This window comes from Lissotriton helveticus, chromosome 10 (assembly GCF_964261635.1).
Source record: "Lissotriton helveticus chromosome 10, aLisHel1.1, whole genome shotgun sequence".
In the NCBI taxonomy this organism is placed as follows: domain Eukaryota; kingdom Metazoa; phylum Chordata; class Amphibia; order Caudata; family Salamandridae; genus Lissotriton; species Lissotriton helveticus.
In genome coordinates, this window is record NC_136071.1 from 203739807 (window position 1) to 203761344 (window position 21538).

Consider the following 21538-nt stretch of genomic DNA (forward strand, 5'->3'; position numbering starts at 1 on the left):
TAGGGGCTCATCTACTCTTTATCTAACTTGCAAGGAATCGTGGCGATTCCTTGCAGTGCCCGTGACTTTTAAGCTCAATGCGCATGTGCATTGAGCTTAAAAGCGCGTGCACAGCCGCCCGCATTCCTCCGACACCTTTGAAGTGAAGCTTAGCTTCACTTCAAAGGCCCGGCTCCTTCACACCCACATGCCGCTCTGCCCCGCTCCGCCCCCTCCCCTGAGTCATCCTGCCTGCCCCTTCCCGCCGTGTCGCATTTCTCCTCCCCCCTCCCCTCTCTTCCCTCAGCCCCGGGCCAGCAATTAGAGCCACCGACTGCGCAGGTCGGCCTCACGCCTCATGACCGCGACGGTACCTCTCACTCCGGGTGATTTCAGAAAACAATTGGATTCCCGGGCAAGGAGGTCACTCCGGACTCCAGAGTGCCAAGCTTAGGTTTTCCTGCGTGTGATCCTGGGTTAACTGAAGCTCTGTGTACTAGGCAACCCGTCTCTGTGTGAGTCTCCCTCTGATCTGATTCAGGCTCCGTTCCAACTTCAGTGAGGCAGGCTCCATACAAATTTCGGAGAGCGAGCAGCGAATGTTTAATGTAGATGGCTGCACTTCGGGGCTCAATGTGGTGACTTTTTCCTAATAAAATTGTTCCTTTGCTCCCGTTGTTGCTTCCGCCCACCCACCTCCCTCCGGCACAAAGACAGCCTAAGCAGAAACATATTGTAGATGAGCAGCAGGTGTTTACTGTAGGTGGCACAGTTCAAACTTAAAAAATCACCCGTTAATTGTTGCTTTGTTCCCGTCTTTCCTTCCGCCCTCCCACCACCCTCCAACACAGATGCGGGCTCAGTACAAACTTCGGAGAGGCCATACTTAGGAGAGCGAGCACCGGGTGTTTAATGTAGATGGCTGAACTTTGGAGCTCAGTTTGGTGACTTTAAAAATTAAGTTGCTTTATTTTAATGGCTTTGCTCCCGTATTTGCTTCTGTCCTCCCACCACTCTCCAATTCAAAAGCAGATTTTTCTTTAAACATGGGGCATCCCTGTCACTGCTTCTGCCCTCCAACACAAATGCTGCGATTATAAACATCAAGGCAGAGCCGGATGAACTCAAAGGCATAATGCATATCCCGTCTCTTTAAGTAATAGCTTTTTCCTTGTATGCATACTCCGTTTTATTTTTGTTGTTATTTTTACAGAGGCATTGTATTTATTTCTAATAGTATTTGTTTGTGTGTGGCTGTACTGCCTTAATGTAATCAGTGGCACTCACTTCGCAAACATGCGATGTTCACATATTACAATGTACACTGCCGGCGTTCCGTGATCTCTAGAAAACACACTGATCAGCTTGGCTGAGCTCTGCAGAGAGTTATTACAGGCAAGCAGCGGGTGTTTCAGGGAGGTGGGTGTACTATAGAGCTGAGTGTGCTGACTTAGAAAAACAAATTGTTGCTCTATTCCCGTCTTTTCTGATGCCCTTCCACCACCCTCCGACACAGGTGCAGGCTCCACAGAAACGTATTAAAGGTGAGCAGCTGGTGTTAAATTTAGGTGGCTGCACTACGAAGCTGAGTGTGGTGACATTTCTTTTTTTTAAAGGTTGATTTGCTCCCAATAATGCTTTCGCACTTCAGGCACAAAGGTAGGCTAAGCAGAAACATAATAAAGGTGAGCAGCGGGTGTTTAATGTAGGAGCCTGGTGAATTAAAAAAAGAATGTTTGCTTTCATCTCGTAGTTTCAACAGCCTGTCCCTCCATGCCATTGTTATTTAAAACACACAAATCAGTACGAGGTACGCACATAACGCCTCTTGCATGTCACTTACTCTCTGTAGTTTAAAACGTGTTTAGTCCTTGTCTCAATATCTAACTCCTAACCTGGCTTCTCTCGTCTTTCATCTCTAACATAGTAACCCCCACCCTCGCTTCCACTTCAATGTTTGGTGTTTCAATTGCATGCTCTCCTTTCATGTGTTTCTCTTTTTCTCATCCAGCCAACTGTAAGGTACACGTGTGTTTTTAGCAGCAGCAAGGCCAGATAATTTTTTCATATTTAATTTTTGGGAAAACAAATTAGGAGATGTTCAGCTTTCTTTCCTAAAGCTTCTGAGAGATTTGTTTTGCGGGTCACAATTTATTGTGGGTAGATGTAGTTTTGTCTTTTTCGTGGGTACCCGTAGACGGTTTACATTGGACAGGCATACACGGACAGCTCATATATAAGTGCACACATGCATAAATTGCAGAACAAGTGCCTATGTCCAGTCTGACACCTCTACCCAGTCCTGTTTTTTTTGTACAGCAGCATTTGTCCTACTAGAATTTTCGACTTGCTTTTGTTTTACTGGTTTTCCTGTGCCTTGGCTTCTGAGCACATTAGCATATTAAGCAATATTTTTATTTTCATGTAGCTTATTACCCTTTAGTGTAGTCGGTAAGGTTCTCCTGCGGTAAATAATTTTTTTAATCAGCATGCTTATAACAAGCAAGACTAGCACTCTATATTACTGCCAACTTTGCTTAGCATAAGCACAGCTAACCATTCACAAACAACGTTTAAATACCAATTGCAAATAAAAAAAAATGAATGCAAAGCATTGTCATTTACAATGCCAGTAACTCAAACTTTAATGCTGCGAGACCTATTGCATTGTAAATGCTTGTTCGAAATGGCCGCCAGCGCTGCCTCTTTACAGTAAAGACTGTACTACAGTGGATATTTGTTAACCAGGAAGTCCCGCCCTCCCGAGCTCTGACGCGCACTCACTCCCCTTTGGCACAGAAGTGGGAGGCGACATGTGATTGCAACTGTCGCCGCTCCATGTGGTGGTCGGACAGCTGAGCGGGCGGCTTCGGGAGAGCAGCTTTAAGGGTGTTTGTTTTGTCTGCCATAGGGAAAGCTGCCCGTAGAGCGCGATGAATCGCGGAGATGTCGGTGCAGCGTCCTCTTCTGCTGACCATTTCACTGCTGAGGAACGGGACAACAAACTGATGAGGAAGGCTGAGCTGAAAGTTCCTCTGGACTTCCCCCTGGAGGAGGCAGCTGCCTTTGATGGTAAGGGGAAACGTTTTGTGTCCCGACATGCCCGGCTTTTGCCGTGGGCGTGCCTAAATGTGCCTGCTTTGCACACTCGGACTGCTTTTTTGCCTAAGTTTCTTCCAAATTTCAACGATTTCTCTTACCTTGTCTATGTGTGTGTTTCCTGTGCAACAACTGACACATCGCACACATGTAAATTGTCAATAGTGGGAGAAGGAGACTGCACTTAATCCGTTTTCAGTCGGCATCTGTCACTTTTCCAAATACAGTCGAAATGCCAGTGAATCAGTTGCCGGTGGCTTGTGAAGTGAAGTGTCTCATGGGTTCAGTTGATCACATATGGAATTGTTTACCCAAAGAGCTGCTATTAAGAACGTTTAGTTGGTACAAGTTGCTTTTTGTAACTGGCTATCTCTGTGTATTATAATGCCTTTCAATACATTAGTCGTGTTTTTAGCCAGATGATCGTATATTGTTTATTGTGCTGAGCATGTAGCTCATTATAATAATAAAAAAACATAAAATACTTCAGAATGTGGTTGTAATGGGTTGTATAGTTTTAACAATTACATTTGTTGAAAGTAGGGTCACCAGACGTCCCAGGTTTACCCCGACAGTTCAGGTTTTTCGTTGACTGTATCAACCTCCACACAGTTTTTTAATTACACCTGATAAATATCCCTATTCCCAGTAAATTTTTATCCTGGCTTCTTATGTCAAGATTGAAAACAAAAGCCGTGACTTGTAGTTTTTTAGTGCGCCTGCGTCTATTGGTCTACAGTGCCATGTTAAGGCTGATTGTTTCTGCCCATACATGTCTAACAGCCTTCATCAGGACCAAGAAGATCACTATGGTCTCTCCTTCCTTTTTTATTTATTTAAGAAATCTGCTCGAGGTTCTGATATCTGCATAGATTATCTACGTCATTCATGCATACAAACTGCAGTAGTTTTAGTAATTGGAACTGCCAGAGCCTGAACTTGATTCACATTGATAATGGTATTGATCTGCTAACCATACATACCCTTGGGCATTTCTGTATTAGTGTCTGTGTGTGTCAGTATTAGGACGTTTCTCCCCTAGGACATTTCTAGAGAGAATCCTTATACTACCCAGTATCTTGCTCAAGGCCCTCTGCGGAACAGTACCCAGTAGCGGAAGCATGGCTGCCTGTGTAGGGATAAATATGAATTTCACTCCAACCTGATTTTCAGTATGTTCTACTGATGTTAAGTGTTTTTGTAGTACCTTAACTGCTTGAGAAAGTTTGTTAGAGTTTCTTAATCATATTGTTGGCATTGGATGCATGTTATTTTTTATTTTTTCTGGCGTAAGTGCTCTGAGATTAAACATGGGGTATTCTTCTAGGGATCTTCATTCATTTTGATTTTCTATTTTTTAAATTGTTTCCATGAAACTCGGCGGATTATTTTATATTTTTTTAATTACAAAGAAGCTCTAACTTTACAAAAATTGTGTAAAAACTCCTCAGTGCCCTCCAATAAAGATTTTTCCTATGAAACCTGACATTGAGGCACTTCCCCAGAAACGAATGCTTCAGCAGATATCTGCTATAATCTGAAATTTAGCAACTATGAAACTCTTGTAATAAGAACGTGAATTAATGAGAATTTAAGCATCTTCAGTGTTTAGCCAGTATAGGAATGTTTCCACAATTAGAGGCATGGGGTATGCAGATTCTAAACCGCATTGTAATATTTTTTTTAACGTCTACCATAATCAGAAACATTGTCATTACAGCCCTTTTACAGTCAAATTCCAGATGCACCTAAGGCACTATTATTGTCAGAACTTTATCATAGCCTGGATATTGACCTAATCTGGAAATTAGATGTATCTGAGTCTTGGTGTAGACTGAACCCTGCCATGAACACAATAGTGGCGTAATCACATCTCTAGTATAATCAAAACCATATACTCCGAGCCATGTTGTAGTCCAAGCTCTTACTTTCTGGGAGTTCTGTCACACAGAGCCCGGGCATGGTCAGAAAAAAAGAAAAAGAAACGAGAGCACTGGCTTTATGGAAGCCTTCTCATAATGAGTGGCACACATACACAACCCTGTTGCATATATAGACCAGAAACCTAGAAATAATATTACATTTCCTTTTGGTATGTTTGGAAAATTAAATGCTACATTTTATATTTTGAAGATGGGTAAAATAATAGGAACACGTATTAGGTGGCTAAGCACAAGGGTGTGAAAAATTTCTTCCGCGTCTAGAACACCATCAAGACTTGGGTGTAAGTTGCTAAGACTAATCAAACTCAATACAAGTAATGTTTACAATGCGACTGGGTGTGGGATTGGTACACTTTTTTAGGTCTCGGCCCTAAAGGCTGCGCTTGCGCAGTCTGGGGTCGGAGAATTAATGTTCTGTAGTAATGTTTACAATGCGACTGTGTGTGGGATTGGTACACTTTTTTTAGGTCTCGGACCTAAAGGCTGCGCTTGCGCAGTCTGGGGTCGGAGAATTAATGTTTTGTAGTAGCGCTTTAGAACCCGCCTCCCTGCCCTGTCTCTCCTCCATTGGCTGGCTTCCTAAACGGAGGCCAGCCATTGGAAAAGAGATGCATCACTCCGATTTAGCCCCTTCTTTTTCGGATTCGGGGGCGTAAGTTTTGCTGTTCTTTAGACAGTGACGTCGTCTGTCACTCAAAACAGCAAAACCACGCCCCCGAATCCGAAAAATTCGGAAGCTTGCTGCCGCCATTTTTTATTTCTCGTCTGCTGGTGGGGATCGTCTTGGTCTTGTTCCCCATTTTCACTGAGGTTTTGTTAGGATTTCTAGCCCCTTCCCTACAGCGCCCTCCTCCATCAGCAGCGGCGTTGGATTCCTTCTCGCATTTTCCAGCCTCTGTACCTTTAGGATGAATGCTGGCACAAGATTTTCTGTGTTGGCTTTTCCCAGTAGATTCTTTTCTGTCCCCTGAATACTACACGGTATTCCTATTCCATCAATGCTCCTGTGTGGGAGCCCGACCCTCGCTGCTGCGCGACTGCTCCTACCTACCCGTGCTGCTGCGTCCGCCCAGACACCTCCCAGCGTCCCAGCGGCGGCGGCTCTCCGCGCAGCACCGAGACCGTCTGGCCAAATGTGGCAAGGAAAGCAAATCAAGCTGCCGGGTGAACTATCCACAGAACGGCTCCAAAAGCCGTCAAAATGAGGAAGTCCTTAGACCGGGCATCCCGTTTCAGTAAGTGAAATGCGCAAACCGCTGCTCCTAGCTAAGCTCTTCCATCATCCAGGCAGGAGAGCTCGCGACGGTTACAGACTAGCGGGCGCCATGTTCCCAGAGTACATGGTCTTGTTGCGCTAAGCACACGTTTGTGCTACTTAATCCTTCAGGGCCCAGTGAGGCATCAGTCTAGGGGTAAATTGGCAATATAAATGACAATACCATTCCCCCCCCCCCTCTTTTTCATTACGTGGCCCACTGGTGGGTTCTTGGTCCGGGGTGTGGCGCATATGGCGGAACGGATGCATGGCATCCAGTGGACCCGGTTTCGGTGCCGTGGGGAGGCCCCCGAGCAGCGCTTTGATCATTTAGAGGCTATCGTCAACAACTCCTCCCCCCCCCTCCCCCCCGCTGCGCCTCTGCCATCTCGAGGCATCATGGCGAACCCCCCGCCCGCACCGCTGGCATGCCGCGCCACGGGCGCTTGGTGGGGGGGCTGTGGTGCGAGGTCGGACCCTGGCCGCCAGGGGCTGGTGCTCGCGTGTTCTTCGGGCGGCCATTATTGGAACTGGTCACCACCCCCTTCCCCCGTCTATGTTGTGCTGTCAGATGCAGGGTGAGCCCTGGGGTCGGTGGACTTGTAGGCAGGGGTAGCCTCTATCGCGGCAGTTGCGGACTCCTGCAGTAGGGCGGGTGCACACCTCGAGGCGATGCGGTTGGATCAGGCATGCCTGTTACATTATGGGGGCACTCCCGCCTGGGCCGGGGCATGGCTCCCGCCTTGCAATAAGTGCACACGCGCGGCTGCTGCCTCGCGGGACACGCCGTCTGGCGTCTGCCCGCTGATGGCATGAGGGTGCCCCCTCTTCCTCCTCCCTCCCGCTTTCAGTGCGCGAAAGTGCCCATTTCGTTTGTTGAGGTTAGTGCACATGCCCTCCCCGGATGACTGACGGGCCCAATTCAAGTGGCCGAATAGATTTCTTCTTTTTCTTGGTGTGTCTCCGTAATTTTTTATAGCATTAGCATCTGTTTGAAGGGGGATGCTTGGTAAAAAGGTGGATGTTATATGGGTCCAGCATGACATACCACACAATATCTCACATCCAACATCGCATCATGCTTTGAGACAGAACAACAATGCACACCTCAGCAAAATGTCTTCTCTAACCGACATGCACTGTATCTGATAACATCATGCTACGCAACATTCCCTTGCTTGCACTAAGACCCATCACACAGTGACTGCGCTACTGAAAATAAGGTGTCTGATCTGTATTTCTTGACTCCAATCACATGTTCTTTGCAGTTATGGAAAAGGCCACTGGACGAATGTACCCTGGCGCACTGCTGATAGAATTGTACAGGCCCTTTTCTTAAAAGAAAGAAGCATGGGAGCAAGGAAACACACACCTGAGTAATGGGCATAAACACTTTCAGACAGTGCCCTAAACTTCTCTAATATCTAACCTGTGTGCCCTCGAGGCACCTGGACCTTTGTTAACATTAAGGTAGATAGAGAGCAGATGTTTATGCATAGCAGAAGCCTAGGGAGCTGATTTAGGAACATAGTGTTTTTGACAATCGACGCACACTTTTCGAAACGTAAATGGGAATGCAAGTTCCCACCCACTGTATCTTTGTTTGTAATGTTGCCTTGATTCCCCCTGGAATTGAGCCAGCTCTAACCTGTTACGATGAGTTGTTCCTACGTACCCAGAATGTGGAAACACTCACTGGGTGTGAAAGTACTGCAGTCGAATAATTTGCCATGATTTCTTAACTTGTAAAGGAGGTAAATATGTGGTGAACATGTAATGCTTTAATAAGCTGTTGTATTGGTGGAGACGTGCAATCATCTTGATGTTCAGTGTAAACATTTTTATGATTTCTATGTGCATTCCATTATGAATGCTTACAGCCAATGAATTCTAAGTTAGTGTTGGTGACAGAAACTGGAGTGTTGTTTGTGTCATACGGTGACCTCTTTATACCCTGGTCGATGTAGGGCAGAAGATGTGAGAAGTTGGCCTGATGTGCAGTGCTCACTATTCTAGTGATCACTATATATCAGTCCAAACAACCCTTATTGATGATTGGTTGTAAGTCAACCTTATAGACCAGCTATCCTAGTAGCATGGATACGAGCAGTCTAAGGCTAAGACTCTAGAGGGCGTGTTAAGCCAGCTGTTTTACCATCACATTACCCCTTGAACACCCAGTGAAAGGACACCACACAAGTGTTATGAAAATAAACAATGTATTTATTAGAATCACAACAACCCTGTACTCTTTATGAGGACAGGGTGCTAAGCACACAACAAAACTCTTACGAAAATACTTTTAAGTTAGCACGTTACACAAATGCCCGAGGGGCACGAAAAACCATATACGCTAAAAGTGGAATGCGAATTACTAGCAGGTAAGTAACAGTTCTAATAGGCTTTGGAATCGCTAGGACTGGACTAGGGAATCGTTAGATTACTACTAGGAGGCCCAGGGGACTCGGGTGCAGAGTGTGCACTCTCACGCGGGATGCGGGACAAAGTCTATGGAAGCTAGAATTCACAAAGTTAGTGTTCACGGGCGAACCCGACCTGGTGGGAAGAAAACGACAGTGGATCCTGACCCTAGGATAGTGAGGCTATGCTGGGACACCGAAGTGCCGAAGTTACCTAGCCCAGGGGCTGCAGCTGCATAGGTCTGAAAAGACGTCGGGGATCTCGTTGCCGGACCAGGAGCCTGGAAGGAAGAAGTTGCTGGCAGGCGACCAGTGAAGGAAAGTTCGATGGATCCAAGCCTGGATCAAGGAAGAAGAAAACCTGAAAGCAGAGGGGACCAAGTTCTTGAATCACTAGCCAGTGATTAAGTGGGCACCAGGATGGCACCGGGCGAAGTCACCGCAGTCAGGTGAGTGGGCGCTGCTGGGCTCTGCAGTCTCTCGGACCAGGAGGCGTTGTCGGCGACCAGGATGGAGGTGCGAGCTGTCCCACGAAGGATGAAGTCGTTGGCGTCGAAGTTACCCAGGATTGGGCAACAAGCCTTGGCTAATTCAAGCCCACGCGGTGGACTCAAAATGGCGTCTTGAGTGGACCAGGAGGGTCCGGGGTGCTCCTCTTCTGGAAGGGAGCAAGGGCCAGTCTGGAGCAACCAGACCAGCAGCAGAAATGTCGTCGGGCGTCGTCAGGAAGGCCACAAGCCAACGGGCTAGTAGCCAAACAACGCGGTGAGCAGCGGAAAGCAGAAGGGCCCCACGCAGATCGTGGAGATGCTGGGGGGCTGCACTTCGGAGCTGGAGCTGCTCAGAGTCGGGGCTTCTCGGACCCCAAAGCACTCACCAGTGGAATACTCGGCGGGCTTGCTGGAAAGAAGTCGTGCAGTCTTGCAGATGGCCGGTCCCTTGAGGTCTCGTCGCACCCACGGTTCTCAGCTGGGCTGTAGAGGTGGGTAGAGGTCAGAGGTGCCAGGGAAGCCGGTTCTCGTCGAGCTGGGCAGTCGGATTCCGGAGGAAGGACTTACAGCAGACCGCAGTGTTCTTAGATGGTGCCTGCGGATGCAGGGTGACTACTCCTTAGTCACAAGGGAGAAATCTTAGGAAGAAGTCTTGAGTTCCTTTCGCAGAAAGTAGTTTCAGGATTCAAAGATGATCTGATTTGGAAGGGGGCCAGTCTCTACCTTTATCCTGTAAAAAGGGGCTGGCACGCGACTAAGTCCTGCCCTATGGGTGGGACCAGGAGGGGGGTGGTTACACCCACTTCCTTGGCGGGCTTTTCCCCAGCACAGGGTCTGGAGTGACCCTGGAACTGGTTCCAGCCAGCCTATGCACAGTGAGCACCGGGGTGCCACGTGCAGTCACCTTCCTCTAAAGCCCTGCCTACCTACAATACACAAAACCCTGTCTGGGACGGTGCTGGCACCGCCCCTGGCAGGAAACCCTTTGTCCTTATCTCCTGCTCTGGGAGGACTCCCAGCAGCAGGAGGGCAGACTTGTGTCTCGGTGGCAGCATCCATTTTGTGGATGCTAAGGCTCTGTCTGACTTTTAACCGGGTTATAGGTTACAGGCATGTCGTGTCCCTCTAGAAGGGTGGAATGCTAACCCCGTCGCCAGAATTGGCGAGGGGTTAGTATTCCAATTCGTATGACACCTTACTCGACATGTTTTGATAAAGCGATACCAGAGTTGGCATATAACCGCGAGGATTATAATGCACTTAAGAGTATATGGTATGCGATATCATGGAAACGGCTAAGGGATGGATCCCGAAAGCCGCAGACAGGCTCAGCTCATGCCAGAGCACCATCTCACACGATTCCAAGCACTCTGCCTTCAGGATTGTTAAGGCCTGCCATAGGAGTGACTGATAGGAGATCTGTGTGTCCATTTTAGGGTTAGATATAGGTATACTATATCTACAGCAAAGGGTGATTACACCACCTTGCCCCAGCTGTCAAGCAGCCAGTTGTGTCAGATTTGGATGGCCAGCCAGGGGTGGCATAATACATGCTGCAGCCCCTGGTAGGCCCTGGGTACACCTATGCCCTGGGTACCTAAGGTACACTGTACAGGGAAAGGAGATAAGGCTATCCTTGTCCAGGTAAGCCTATATTGCCTGAGTGGCCATATAAGGAAGTACCAGCACTGGCATGGTTACCCCCTATCTCATGGTCCACTAAGCAATCCCTCACCCTAAGGGTGTCGGAGGGTCTCCACCATAGGGAATCTCTACCTGTGGTGTGTTTTGGCAAAGTAAAAGGCTGGTGCTGAAATGGAGTACTGAAGTGAGGCTCCACTAATTTTGGGCTCAGCTTCCTCCAATCACTATCCACCATAAAGGCCTTTCTTTCCAAGACTGAGTTGTTTTGGGCTCTCAGGGTCAACCTCTGGCTACCTACAGCTGGAGGTTGGGTCCCTCTGTTTGGCTTACTGGAGGGACAGGTCAGGTCTGGGGCCCTCAGGTCCCAAGTTTGGCTGTGTCCAACAGTGTCCATCTGTGGGAGGTCCCTAACTAAATTTAAGGGGGATCCCTCAGGAGTTTGTTTTATTTTCACTTGGCTAGGACTACTAGCTTCAGTGCCCTTAATCTGCTGATTGGGGGGTTCTTTTGGACAGGGGGCCCTTTGGGGTCCAACACTGGCCTCCCTGACCTCTACAGCCCTGGGCTGACTGAGGCAGGGTAGAGAGGGGCAGGTTACCTGCTCCAGACTGGGTCCCACCTTGGAAGGGTCCACTGACATCAGGGGTTCTGCCAGGCTAGGCCTGACTACCTCTGTGGCAGTTGCTTCACAAGGGGTCAGATCAGTTCCCTGAGGAGGCTGATCTGTTCCTAAAGTCTGGTGGGAGGGAGATTTCTCTTCCTCCTCAATGCTCTCTGTCTGAGTGGAGTGATCCATAGTTTCAGGCTTCACAACACTATCATCTGTCTGAGTTTGAGCTGTGGCCATCACAACTCTCCCAACCTTTTCAGGAGGGGGCTCAGTTTGGGTGTGGGCTGTGACCATCACAGCCTTGACAACCTGTTCTGGGAAGGAAGTTGTCTGAGATTGGGCTGTGACTGGCACAGCCCTCCTGACCTGTTCAGGGAGGATATCTTGGACTGGGGCTGTGGCTATCACTGCCCCACTAACCTTACCATGGATGTTTACCATTTTAGAATGGGTTTCTTGCTCTACTTCAGCCCAGGCTGAGAGCTCCAAATCATTCCCCAGTAGGCAATCTACAGGCAAGTTTGGTGACACTGCCACTCTCTTGTGGCCAGTGACACCTCCCCAGCTGAGATTGACCACTGCCATGGGATGATCTCTCTGTACTCCATCAATATTGGTCACCTGGTATGTGGCACCAGGTAAAAGTTGCCTTGAGGGGACTAGACTCTCAGTCACCATAGTGATGCTAGCCCCTGTATCTCTATAGGCCTCAACTTTTATACCATTGATGAGGGGCTCCTGTCTGTACTTGCCCAAAGTGTTGGGACAAGTTGTGAAGTTGGCAAACCCCATGCCAGTCTCACAGACAAGAGTATCTAAGTTTGGGGACCTGGTTAGGCCAGAGTCCCCAGGAACTCCCAAAGTAAATGCACCCAAATTCTTGGGGGCACTCCCACCACCTGGGGGATTACTACTAGTAGTAACAGGAGGTTTGGGAATGTTACTTGGGGGTATGTTTTCCTTATTGTTATTCTTTGGGCAACTGCTGTCAGTTTTTAAATGACCCACCTGTTTACAGGGATAACAATAAGGTTTCTTCTGGTTGTTGGAAGGATTCTGGGACCCACCCCCCTCAGAGGATTTTTGGGGCCCTGATGTGGTTTGATCTGAAGATTTATTCCCACCCTTCTCTTGAGGCTTGGTTGATTCCTTTTTCTGGTCACCACCTTGCTTCTTGGGCCTAATCCTGGTTCTGACCCATTTGTCTGCCCTCTTACCCAATTCTTGTGGAGAGGTCAGATCAGAGTCTACCAGGTGCTGGTGTAATAACTGGTTCTGACAATTATTTAAGACTTGCTCTCTCATAATTAGATTATACAATCCCTTGAAATCAGTAACCTTACTACCCAGTAGCCAGCCTTCCAAAGCCTTAGTGGCACAATCAACAAAGTCTGACCAGTCCTGAGACTGAGTTTTCTGGGTGTCTCTGAACAGCAACCTGTACTGCTCAGTGGTTAAGCCAAACCCATCAACCAGTGCATTTTTCAGGACCTGGTAATTGTTAGCATCCTCCACTCTTGTAGTGAGGAGCTTATCTCTACCTTTACCATCAAAGGAGAGCCACAGTATAGCTGCCCACTGACTCTGGGGAATGCACTGCACAGTGCAGGCCCTCTCCAAAGCAGCCATCCATTTCTGGATGTCATCCCCTTGCTTAAAGGGGGGCACTATTTTAGTCAGGTGTTTAGTATCTAAACCCTTCTCTCTATCTCTTGGGAGATTGCTGCCACCAGTGGGAGCTAGCCCACTCATCTGCTGCTCTCTTGCCAGGGCAAGCTTCTCTTTGGCCAGGGCAATTTCTTCCCTTTCAATCCTCAGTTCAGCTTGTCTCATCCTAGCTTCATGCTCCTTTCTCTGAGGGGAAGTAAATCTCCTCTGTGGAGGATTCCTTCTCCCCTGAGAAGAGGCATTAGAGTGCAGAGATCTATTGGAGTCCCTAGAAAGAGATCTATCTCTCCTAACTCCAAGGTTAGGCCCACTTCGGGTCAGTACTGGGGGGCCCCCAGATCCTAGCCCAAGTAAGTCTAAGTTGGTCCTAGTTAGCCTTCTGACTACCTCAAGACCCTTGTCTACCTCATCCCCAGAGAGTACCTCCTCATCCTCCTCCTCAACTGCTGAATCAGTGTTGGGGAGGTCTGGATCCCCAGAGGTTCCCTCTAAGGCTGGCATGCTCTCATGTAACCGAGAGAGCTTTCTGGCATCATATGTCTCTAAGAGACCTATCAGAAAGGGAAGGGTGGGGTTAGACCCCTGCTTCAGTTTCCTGGAGACACAGATTTGTCTCATCTCCTGAAAATTGAGAGCTGCATATCTCGAAGTGACCTGTGGAGGGTCAACACTGACCAGGGGAGTCTCAGTAGAGTCCCCCTGAGTCGACATGCTTTTCTAGTGAGGTGTAAGTGGTGCACTTACCTACACTATATGTTTGCCTACTGATCCCTTGCTAGAGTTGTAGTTTAGGGTGTGCTAGGCCCTAGGAGCTACAACAGCTGGTTCAGTAGAACTCAGAGTATTCTAAGCTAAGTTATATGTACCTTTAGTACTTATGTGATCTTTCACAAGATATTCTTAGGGCATGTGTGGTAAAACAACAGCAAGCTCAAATCCCACCGCTGCCACCAATGTGAGAAGTTGGCCTGATGTGCAGTGCTCACTATTCTAGTGATCACTATATATCAGTCCAAACAACCCTTATTGATGATTGGTTGTAAGTCAACCTTATAGACCAGCTATCCTAGTAGCATGGATACGAGCAGTCTAAGGCTACGACTCTAGAGGGCGTGTTAAGCCAGCTGTTTTACCATCACATTACCCCTTGAACACCCAGTGAAAGGACACCACACAAGTGTTATGAAAATAAACAATGTATTTATTAGAATCACAACAACCCTGTACTCTTTATGAGGACAGGGTGCTAAGCACACAACAAAACTCTTACGAAAATACTTTTAAGTTAGCACGTTACACAAATGCCCGAGGGGCACGAAAAACCATATACGCTAAAAGTGGAATGCGAATTACTAGCAGGTAAGTAACAGTTCTAATAGGCTTTGGAATCGCTAGGACTGGACTAGGGAATCGTTAGATTACTACTAGGAGGCCCAGGGGACTCGGGTGCAGAGTGTGCACTCTCACGCGGGATGCGGGACAAAGTCTATGGAAGCTAGAATTCACAAAGTTAGTGTTCACGGGCGAACCCGACCTGGTGGGAAGAAAACGACAGTGGATCCTGACCCTAGGATAGTGAGGCTATGCTGGGACACCGAAGTGCCGAAGTTACCTAGCCCAGGGGCTGCAGCTGCATAGGTCTGAAAAGACGTCGGGGATCTCGTTGCCGGACCAGGAGCCTGGAAGGAAGAAGTTGCTGGCAGGCGACCAGTGAAGGAAAGTTCGATGGATCCAAGCCTGGATCAAGGAAGAAGAAAACCTGAAAGCAGAGGGGACCAAGTTCTTGAATCACTAGCCAGTGATTAAGTGGGCACCAGGATGGCACCGGGCGAAGTCACCGCAGTCAGGTGAGTGGGCGCTGCTGGGCTCTGCAGTCTCTCGGACCAGGAGGCGTTGTCGGCGACCAGGATGGAGGTGCGAGCTGTCCCACGAAGGATGAAGTCGTTGGCGTCGAAGTTACCCAGGATTGGGCAACAAGCCTTGGCTAATTCAAGCCCACGCGGTGGACTCAAAATGGCGTCTTGAGTGGACCAGGAGGGTCCGGGGTGCTCCTCTTCTGGAAGGGAGCAAGGGCCAGTCTGGAGCAACCAGACCAGCAGCAGAAATGTCGTCGGGCGTCGTCAGGAAGGCCACAAGCCAACGGGCTAGTAGCCAAACAACGCGGTGAGCAGCGGAAAGCAGAAGGGCCCCACGCAGATCGTGGAGATGCTGGGGGGCTGCACTTCGGAGCTGGAGCTGCTCAGAGTCGGGGCTTCTCGGACCCCAAAGCACTCACCAGTGGAATACTCGGCGGGCTTGCTGGAAAGAAGTCGTGCAGTCTTGCAGATGGCCGGTCCCTTGAGGTCTCGTCGCACCCACGGTTCTCAGCTGGGCTGTAGAGGTGGGTAGAGGTCAGAGGTGCCAGGGAAGCCGGTTCTCGTCGAGCTGGGCAGTCGGATTCCGGAGGAAGGACTTACAGCAGACCGCAGTGTTCTTAGATGGTGCCTGCGGATGCAGGGTGACTACTCCTTAGTCACAAGGGAGAAATCTTAGGAAGAAGTCTTGAGTTCCTTTCGCAGAAAGTAGTTTCAGGATTCAAAGATGATCTGATTTGGAAGGGGGCCAGTCTCTACCTTTATCCTGTAAAAAGGGGCTGGCACGCGACTAAGTCCTGCCCTATGGGTGGGACCAGGAGGGGGGTGGTTACACCCACTTCCTTGGCGGGCTTTTCCCCAGCACAGGGTCTGGAGTGACCCTGGAACTGGTTCCAGCCAGCCTATGCACAGTGAGCACCGGGGTGCCACGTGCAGTCACCTTCCTCTAAAGCCCTGCCTACCTACAATACACAAAACCCTGTCTGGGACGGTGCTGGCACCGCCCCTGGCAGGAAACCCTTTGTCCTTATCTCCTGCTCTGGGAGGACTCCCAGCAGCAGGAGGGCAGACTTGTGTCTCGGTGGCAGCATCCATTTTGTGGATGCTAAGGCTCTGTCTGACTTTTAACCGGGTTATAGGTTACAGGCATGTCGTGTCCCTCTAGAAGGGTGGAATGCTAACCCCGTCGCCAGAATTGGCGAGGGGTTAGTATTCCAATTCGTATGACACCTTACTCGACATGTTTTGATAAAGCGATACCAGAGTTGGCATATAACCGCGAGGATTATAATGCACTTAAGAGTATATGGTATGCGATATCATGGAAACGGCTAAGGGATGGATCCCGAAAGCCGCAGACAGGCTCAGCTCATGCCAGAGCACCATCTCACACGATTCCAAGCACTCTGCCTTCAGGATTGTTAAGGCCTGCCATAGGAGTGACTGATAGGAGATCTGTGTGTCCATTTTAGGGTTAGATATAGGTATACTATATCTACAGCAAAGGGTGATTACACCACCTTGCCCCAGCTGTCAAGCAGCCAGTTGTGTCAGATTTGGATGGCCAGCCAGGGGTGGCATAATACATGCTGCAGCCCCTGGTAGGCCCTGGGTACACCTATGCCCTGGGTACCTAAGGTACACTGTACAGGGACTGATAAGGTGACTCAGTATCCAATTTAGATATGTACCTAAGGTACATGGAATCCATTTTACAGAGAGAGCAGTAGGCCTGGGGCCCTGAATAGCAGGGTCCCAGGTCAACTAAGTCAGAAAACCAGCAAAACACCAGGCAAAAAGTTGGGGGCAACCATAGTCAGGGATCAACCTTCCTACAGAAGACTACAGGATTTAGTTGCTTTTCTGTTAGGTGGGGCTTTCTTACCTATAACTGTTTATTTGCTGTTACTAAATGAGTACACCTCTAAAGTGTCCTTTTATTCACAGTTGTGCCAAAACTGCCCAGGCTAAACACGGGGCTGACGCAGTTATTCACACAACTCTGATGATGCACCTCGGGCACGGGGCTGACGCAGTTATTCACACAGCTCTGATGATGCACCTCGGGCACGGGGCTGACGCCGTTATTCACACAGCTCTGATGCTGCACCTCAGGCACAGGGCTGATGCAGTTATTCGAACAGCTCTGATGATGCACCTCGGGCACAGGGCTGACGTAGTTATTCACACAGCACTGATGATGCACCTCGGGCACATGGCTGACGTAGTTATTCACACAGCTCTGATGATGCACCTCGGGCACGGGGCTGACGCCGTTATTCACACAGCTCTGATGATGCACCTCGGGCACATGGCTGACTCAGTTATTCAAACAGCTCTGATGATGCACCTCGGGCACAGGGCTGACGTAGTTATTCACACAGCTCTGATGATGCACCTCGGGCACATGGCTGACGTAGTTATTCACACAGCTCTGATGATGCACCTCGGGCACATGGCTGACGCAGTTATTCACACTGCTCTGATGATGCACCTCGGGCACGGGGCTGACGCAGTTATTCACACAGCTCTGATGATGCACCTCGGGCACGGGCTCACAGCTGTTATTATTCACATAGCTCAGATGATGCACCTCAGGCACGGGCTCACAGCTGTTATTATTCACATAGCTCTGTTGCGCTCTCCAATACTCTTTACTAATAACTCTCCTACTCACTATCGACTTCTCACTCTACTACTTACTGTGTGTGTGTGTGCTAATGCAATAGGTCTTGCATATGCACGTGATGAAGCTATTGGCAATGTAAAGGACAATGCCATTTATTTACGATTAAAAAAAATAAATAATGAGCAATACCAAGAGCTCTACCTTTAATGCTGCCGAGACCATTGCATTGTAAATGCTTGTTTTTATTTGGGTTCAAATGAGGAAAAATACACACAAACTGTAATTTGGGAATTCTCACCGGTAAAAATCTGGTGGGAAGTACCCAGCTTTACACAAAAGGATTGCATTTTTCACATAAAAAGGCCCATCTATTGAAAGATGTTGCAATATGTTTTACAACTTAATCATGAAAACATAAATAAAGAGGGAGTTGGAGTATAAAAGCTGGGGCCGCCCTCCAAACACGATTCATAACACAGAAAAAAGGAACCCAACAGATTTATAGGAAAGTCTAGTTTGTGCCCAGGAGAAAACACAAAGTTTTCAGTGAAACCCTCACCCACCAGGGTTACCCGTTGGTGGCATGATTCATCGTAGGGTGCTTCCTGTTCCGCTGTGGAACAGGGTGTGCTGCGACCTACGAGTTACGAGGGAGGACTTCTGTTGTCCGCTAGATCCTGAAGATTAGCCAATAGGGGTAGGCTAGAAACATGTCGACCATTAGGAGATAGGAACATTGCCCCCTTTTTAGGTTTTGCCTGGCGAAAGCTGCGCTCTGCGCAGCTTTTTCGCGCAGGCGAAAACCTAATGAGAACTGTAGTGTGGGTTTGGGTCGGCCCTCGTCATTTATTGGCTGGCTCCATAAATGGAGCATAGCCATTGGACGAGGGGCCTGTCCGTCAATGCCGGACCAGATTCGGGGGCGTTCCCGAGATTCTTTGGCTTTTGCCGACGTCAGCCGAAAGCCGGGAACGCCCCCGAATCTGGTCCGGCATTGCCGGCACTTCTGCATCTCTCCACCCCCCTTTCCCGCCCCCTCCCGCTTGTTTCCTGATGCTGGCCTCGCAATGGCGCTGCGTCTCTCCTCCCCCTTTCCCGCCCCCTCCCGCTTGTTTCCTGATGCCCGCCTTCCTGCTCCGGCCGTCGTGTGCACAGCCGTTTTGCCCGTGAAAATCACCGCCGCAGCCCCGGGGCCGCGGAGAAGCCGAGGGAACAACCGCTGACGTCACCCGGGAGCCGCGCTACCATTGGTTCAGGCTGCGGGAGGCTCGCCGGGCGACCTGCGCGGTAATTGGCTGCCTTTTTTCCCTCGGTTTGCGGTGAGTGCTGTGCTCGGGGGTCTGCTTGCGGGTGTTCTGCGATGGCGGGAGGAGACGAGGAGCGGAGGTTTTTTGGGACATTGGGAGGGAGAGCGGGCCGGGTGGTGTAGACGCTGGCGTTCGGGGCATTTCAACCGAGGCCGCGTTTCGAAGCGCTTGGCGAGCCTAGTGCGAGGTATGCATCCTCCTGTTAATGTGTCTGATTGGCCGGGAACGCGGTCGTTGCTTTGGGTTGGCCTCGCTGATGGAAGGCATTTGCAAGTTTCTTTGTTCTATATAAACATTCTTCTGGTGCCTGTGCAAGCTATCGTCGATGGCTGCCATCTCAAGGTCAGGCGGTAAAACTGCCGGGTTGTCAGTTTAATTGGTCACGCCCTTATACTAACGGAGAAAATGACAAACTAGAAAGCATTTGCCTGACTCTAACATGGTTATAGCGGTGGCGCGTATCCACGTCCATATGTGCAATCTGGTTTGTGTAGTTCCTGTCACAGTTCTCAGAAGCTCTGCGCGTTCTGCTGTAACCCCGCCCCCCTGCCTCCCTCATCTTCCTCCGCTGCTTCCCGGCCCCGTTCCACAGCCCTAGCCCCGCTGCCGTCTCCGTCGTTCCCCACCAGCACCATGCCGGCCGTGTCCAAGGGGGACAGAATCCCTCAAATTTATAGTGTGAGACCTACATGTATCCTGAGGTACAGTGCTAGACTGGCCATGCTATTTTGTATCTGCTGCTACCGAATTAAACTATTTAGCTATGGTTTCCTGAAATTTGGTTGCAGGTAAATTTCAGTGTTCTCTTAAATTGTACTGTCTCATTGCTGGCTTGTAATAAGGTTTTCAACTTGGACATGGGAGAGAACCTGCTTTATTTGATGCTGTGGATTAAATCTGCAGTACGTAGAAATTGGTTGCCTTGGACGCTGGGTTGTATTTAATCTCTTTGATGCAGTTGGTCGCGGGTGGCTCTATTAAAGGTTGTAGCTAGAGTTCAGTATATCTTTATGAAGTGGTTTGCTTGTGCCTCCGTGTGCCCCTGTTGCCCGCTTGTGCTGTGTGGGTGTGTGTGGAGGGCTCTGTGTGGCTGTGTGTGTAGGAAGCTTTGTGTGGCTGTGTGTGTGGGGGGCTTTGTGTGGCTGTGTGTGTGGGGGGCTCTCTGTGTGTGTGTGGGGGGGGGCTCTGTGTGTGTTTGTGTGTGTCATTTGCGAGAGATAAAGCTAGTGGCATTGTAAATGACAATGCCATTTATTTATGTTAAAAAAACATAAATAAAAATAATGTCAAGAGCAATGCCAATCGCTCTAACTTTAACAAAGGCAAAACCATTGCATTGTAAATGCTTGTTCCTAATATTTCCCCTGTTATTTTTAACCATACAGACTAGGGGTCGGAATAAAATAATCATGACCCACTAGCCAGGTATTTTTAAAGATTCTCACTTTCCCCACTCCTCCCTCACAGACCATCTTGTCTCTCATAGTCAACAGAAGTCCTCTCGCATAACTTGTAGGTCGCAGCATGCCCCGTTCCGCAGCGGAACGGAAAGGACCCTATGATGAAGCATGCTACTAAGGGGTAACCCTGGTGGGTGAGGGTTTCACTGAAAACTTTGTGTTTTCTCCTGGGCACAAACTAGACTTTCCTAATAATCTGTTGGGTGCCTTTTTTCTGTGTTACAACCTAATCAGACCTCAGCAAACAAAGGGACATTCTGGAGGCCTTGTGATTGTTGATTAAGCAAGATTGGATAGGAGAACATTTTCTTTCTTTTCACTAAAGCCCCCCTTAAACTCCTAATGGGTCTTAATGCTGAAATTGGACCCAACACAATTTGTCCCAATTTCAGCACTAATTCTTGGAACTAAATAGTGTGATAGATTATTTATCGTTGCAAATTGGTATTCTTGGATTCATTCATGTTGCCAATAGTGTGACAATGCCGTCTCTCTCATAACTGAGTGACTGAAGCCAATCACATTTAGATTTGCCTTTCTATGCTCTTTTCCATCCTTTCCTGTCATCTGGCATCCTTCCTCTTCCACCAGCGGTGTATTTTTTTTTTTATCTCCGAGTCCCTCTACCCCTCCCTCTACTCGCTTATCTTCCATCCCCTTCCGTTTCTTATGTTCTTCTGGGTCTTTCTTATCCTTTCTCTTCAGCCTTTGTTTTGAGCTCTTTCAAGCATTCTTTTTCTGTATTCTAGTGTCTAATTCATCCCTTCTCTTCCATTTGTACTATCTAATTTCGGTGTATCCTCTTCTCTACCCTGCACTGCATGCTCTCATCGTTCTTATTTCCTATTAACTTTCTGGGTTCTCTCTGACCCTTCTCGTCCCTTTCCTCTGATATTTATCACCTTGTCTCAGCCCTTTTATCTCTAGAATCTCTTTTTTCCTGTCCCCTGTGCTCAGTGATCCCTTAATGTGCTCTCCCATGTGTCCCTTTGAAGACCAGCTTTTCTCTGTTTAAGCACAGCTATCTCTTGTGTTGAGTTTGTTCACTTGTAACATAGATAGCTAATTGTAGCGTGCCACTAGCCGCATGCTACGGACCAAAAAGGTCCACATATTCCAGACAATTCTCTATCCATGAGTTATTATTAAGCCGGGTATATTACCTGTGTAGGGCTTATTC

General features: G+C 48.7%; 1 protein-coding gene across 2 annotated transcripts in view; it reads left to right on the forward strand.

Moving 5' to 3' along the window:
- The first annotated feature begins 2753 nt into the window (after positions 1–2753).
- EIF2AK1 (eukaryotic translation initiation factor 2 alpha kinase 1) overlaps positions 2754–21538 on the forward strand; it is a 270439-nt gene continuing 251654 nt past the window's right edge. The window contains exon 1 of one of the 2 annotated variants that reach the window (XM_078665149.1): positions 2754–3051. In XM_078665149.1, the coding sequence (XP_078521275.1) occupies positions 2913–3051 (139 nt within the window). In that variant the 5' untranslated portion in view covers positions 2754–2912. The remainder of the gene's footprint in view (positions 3052–21538) is intronic. The other variant, XR_013602088.1, reaches the window with a different exon arrangement.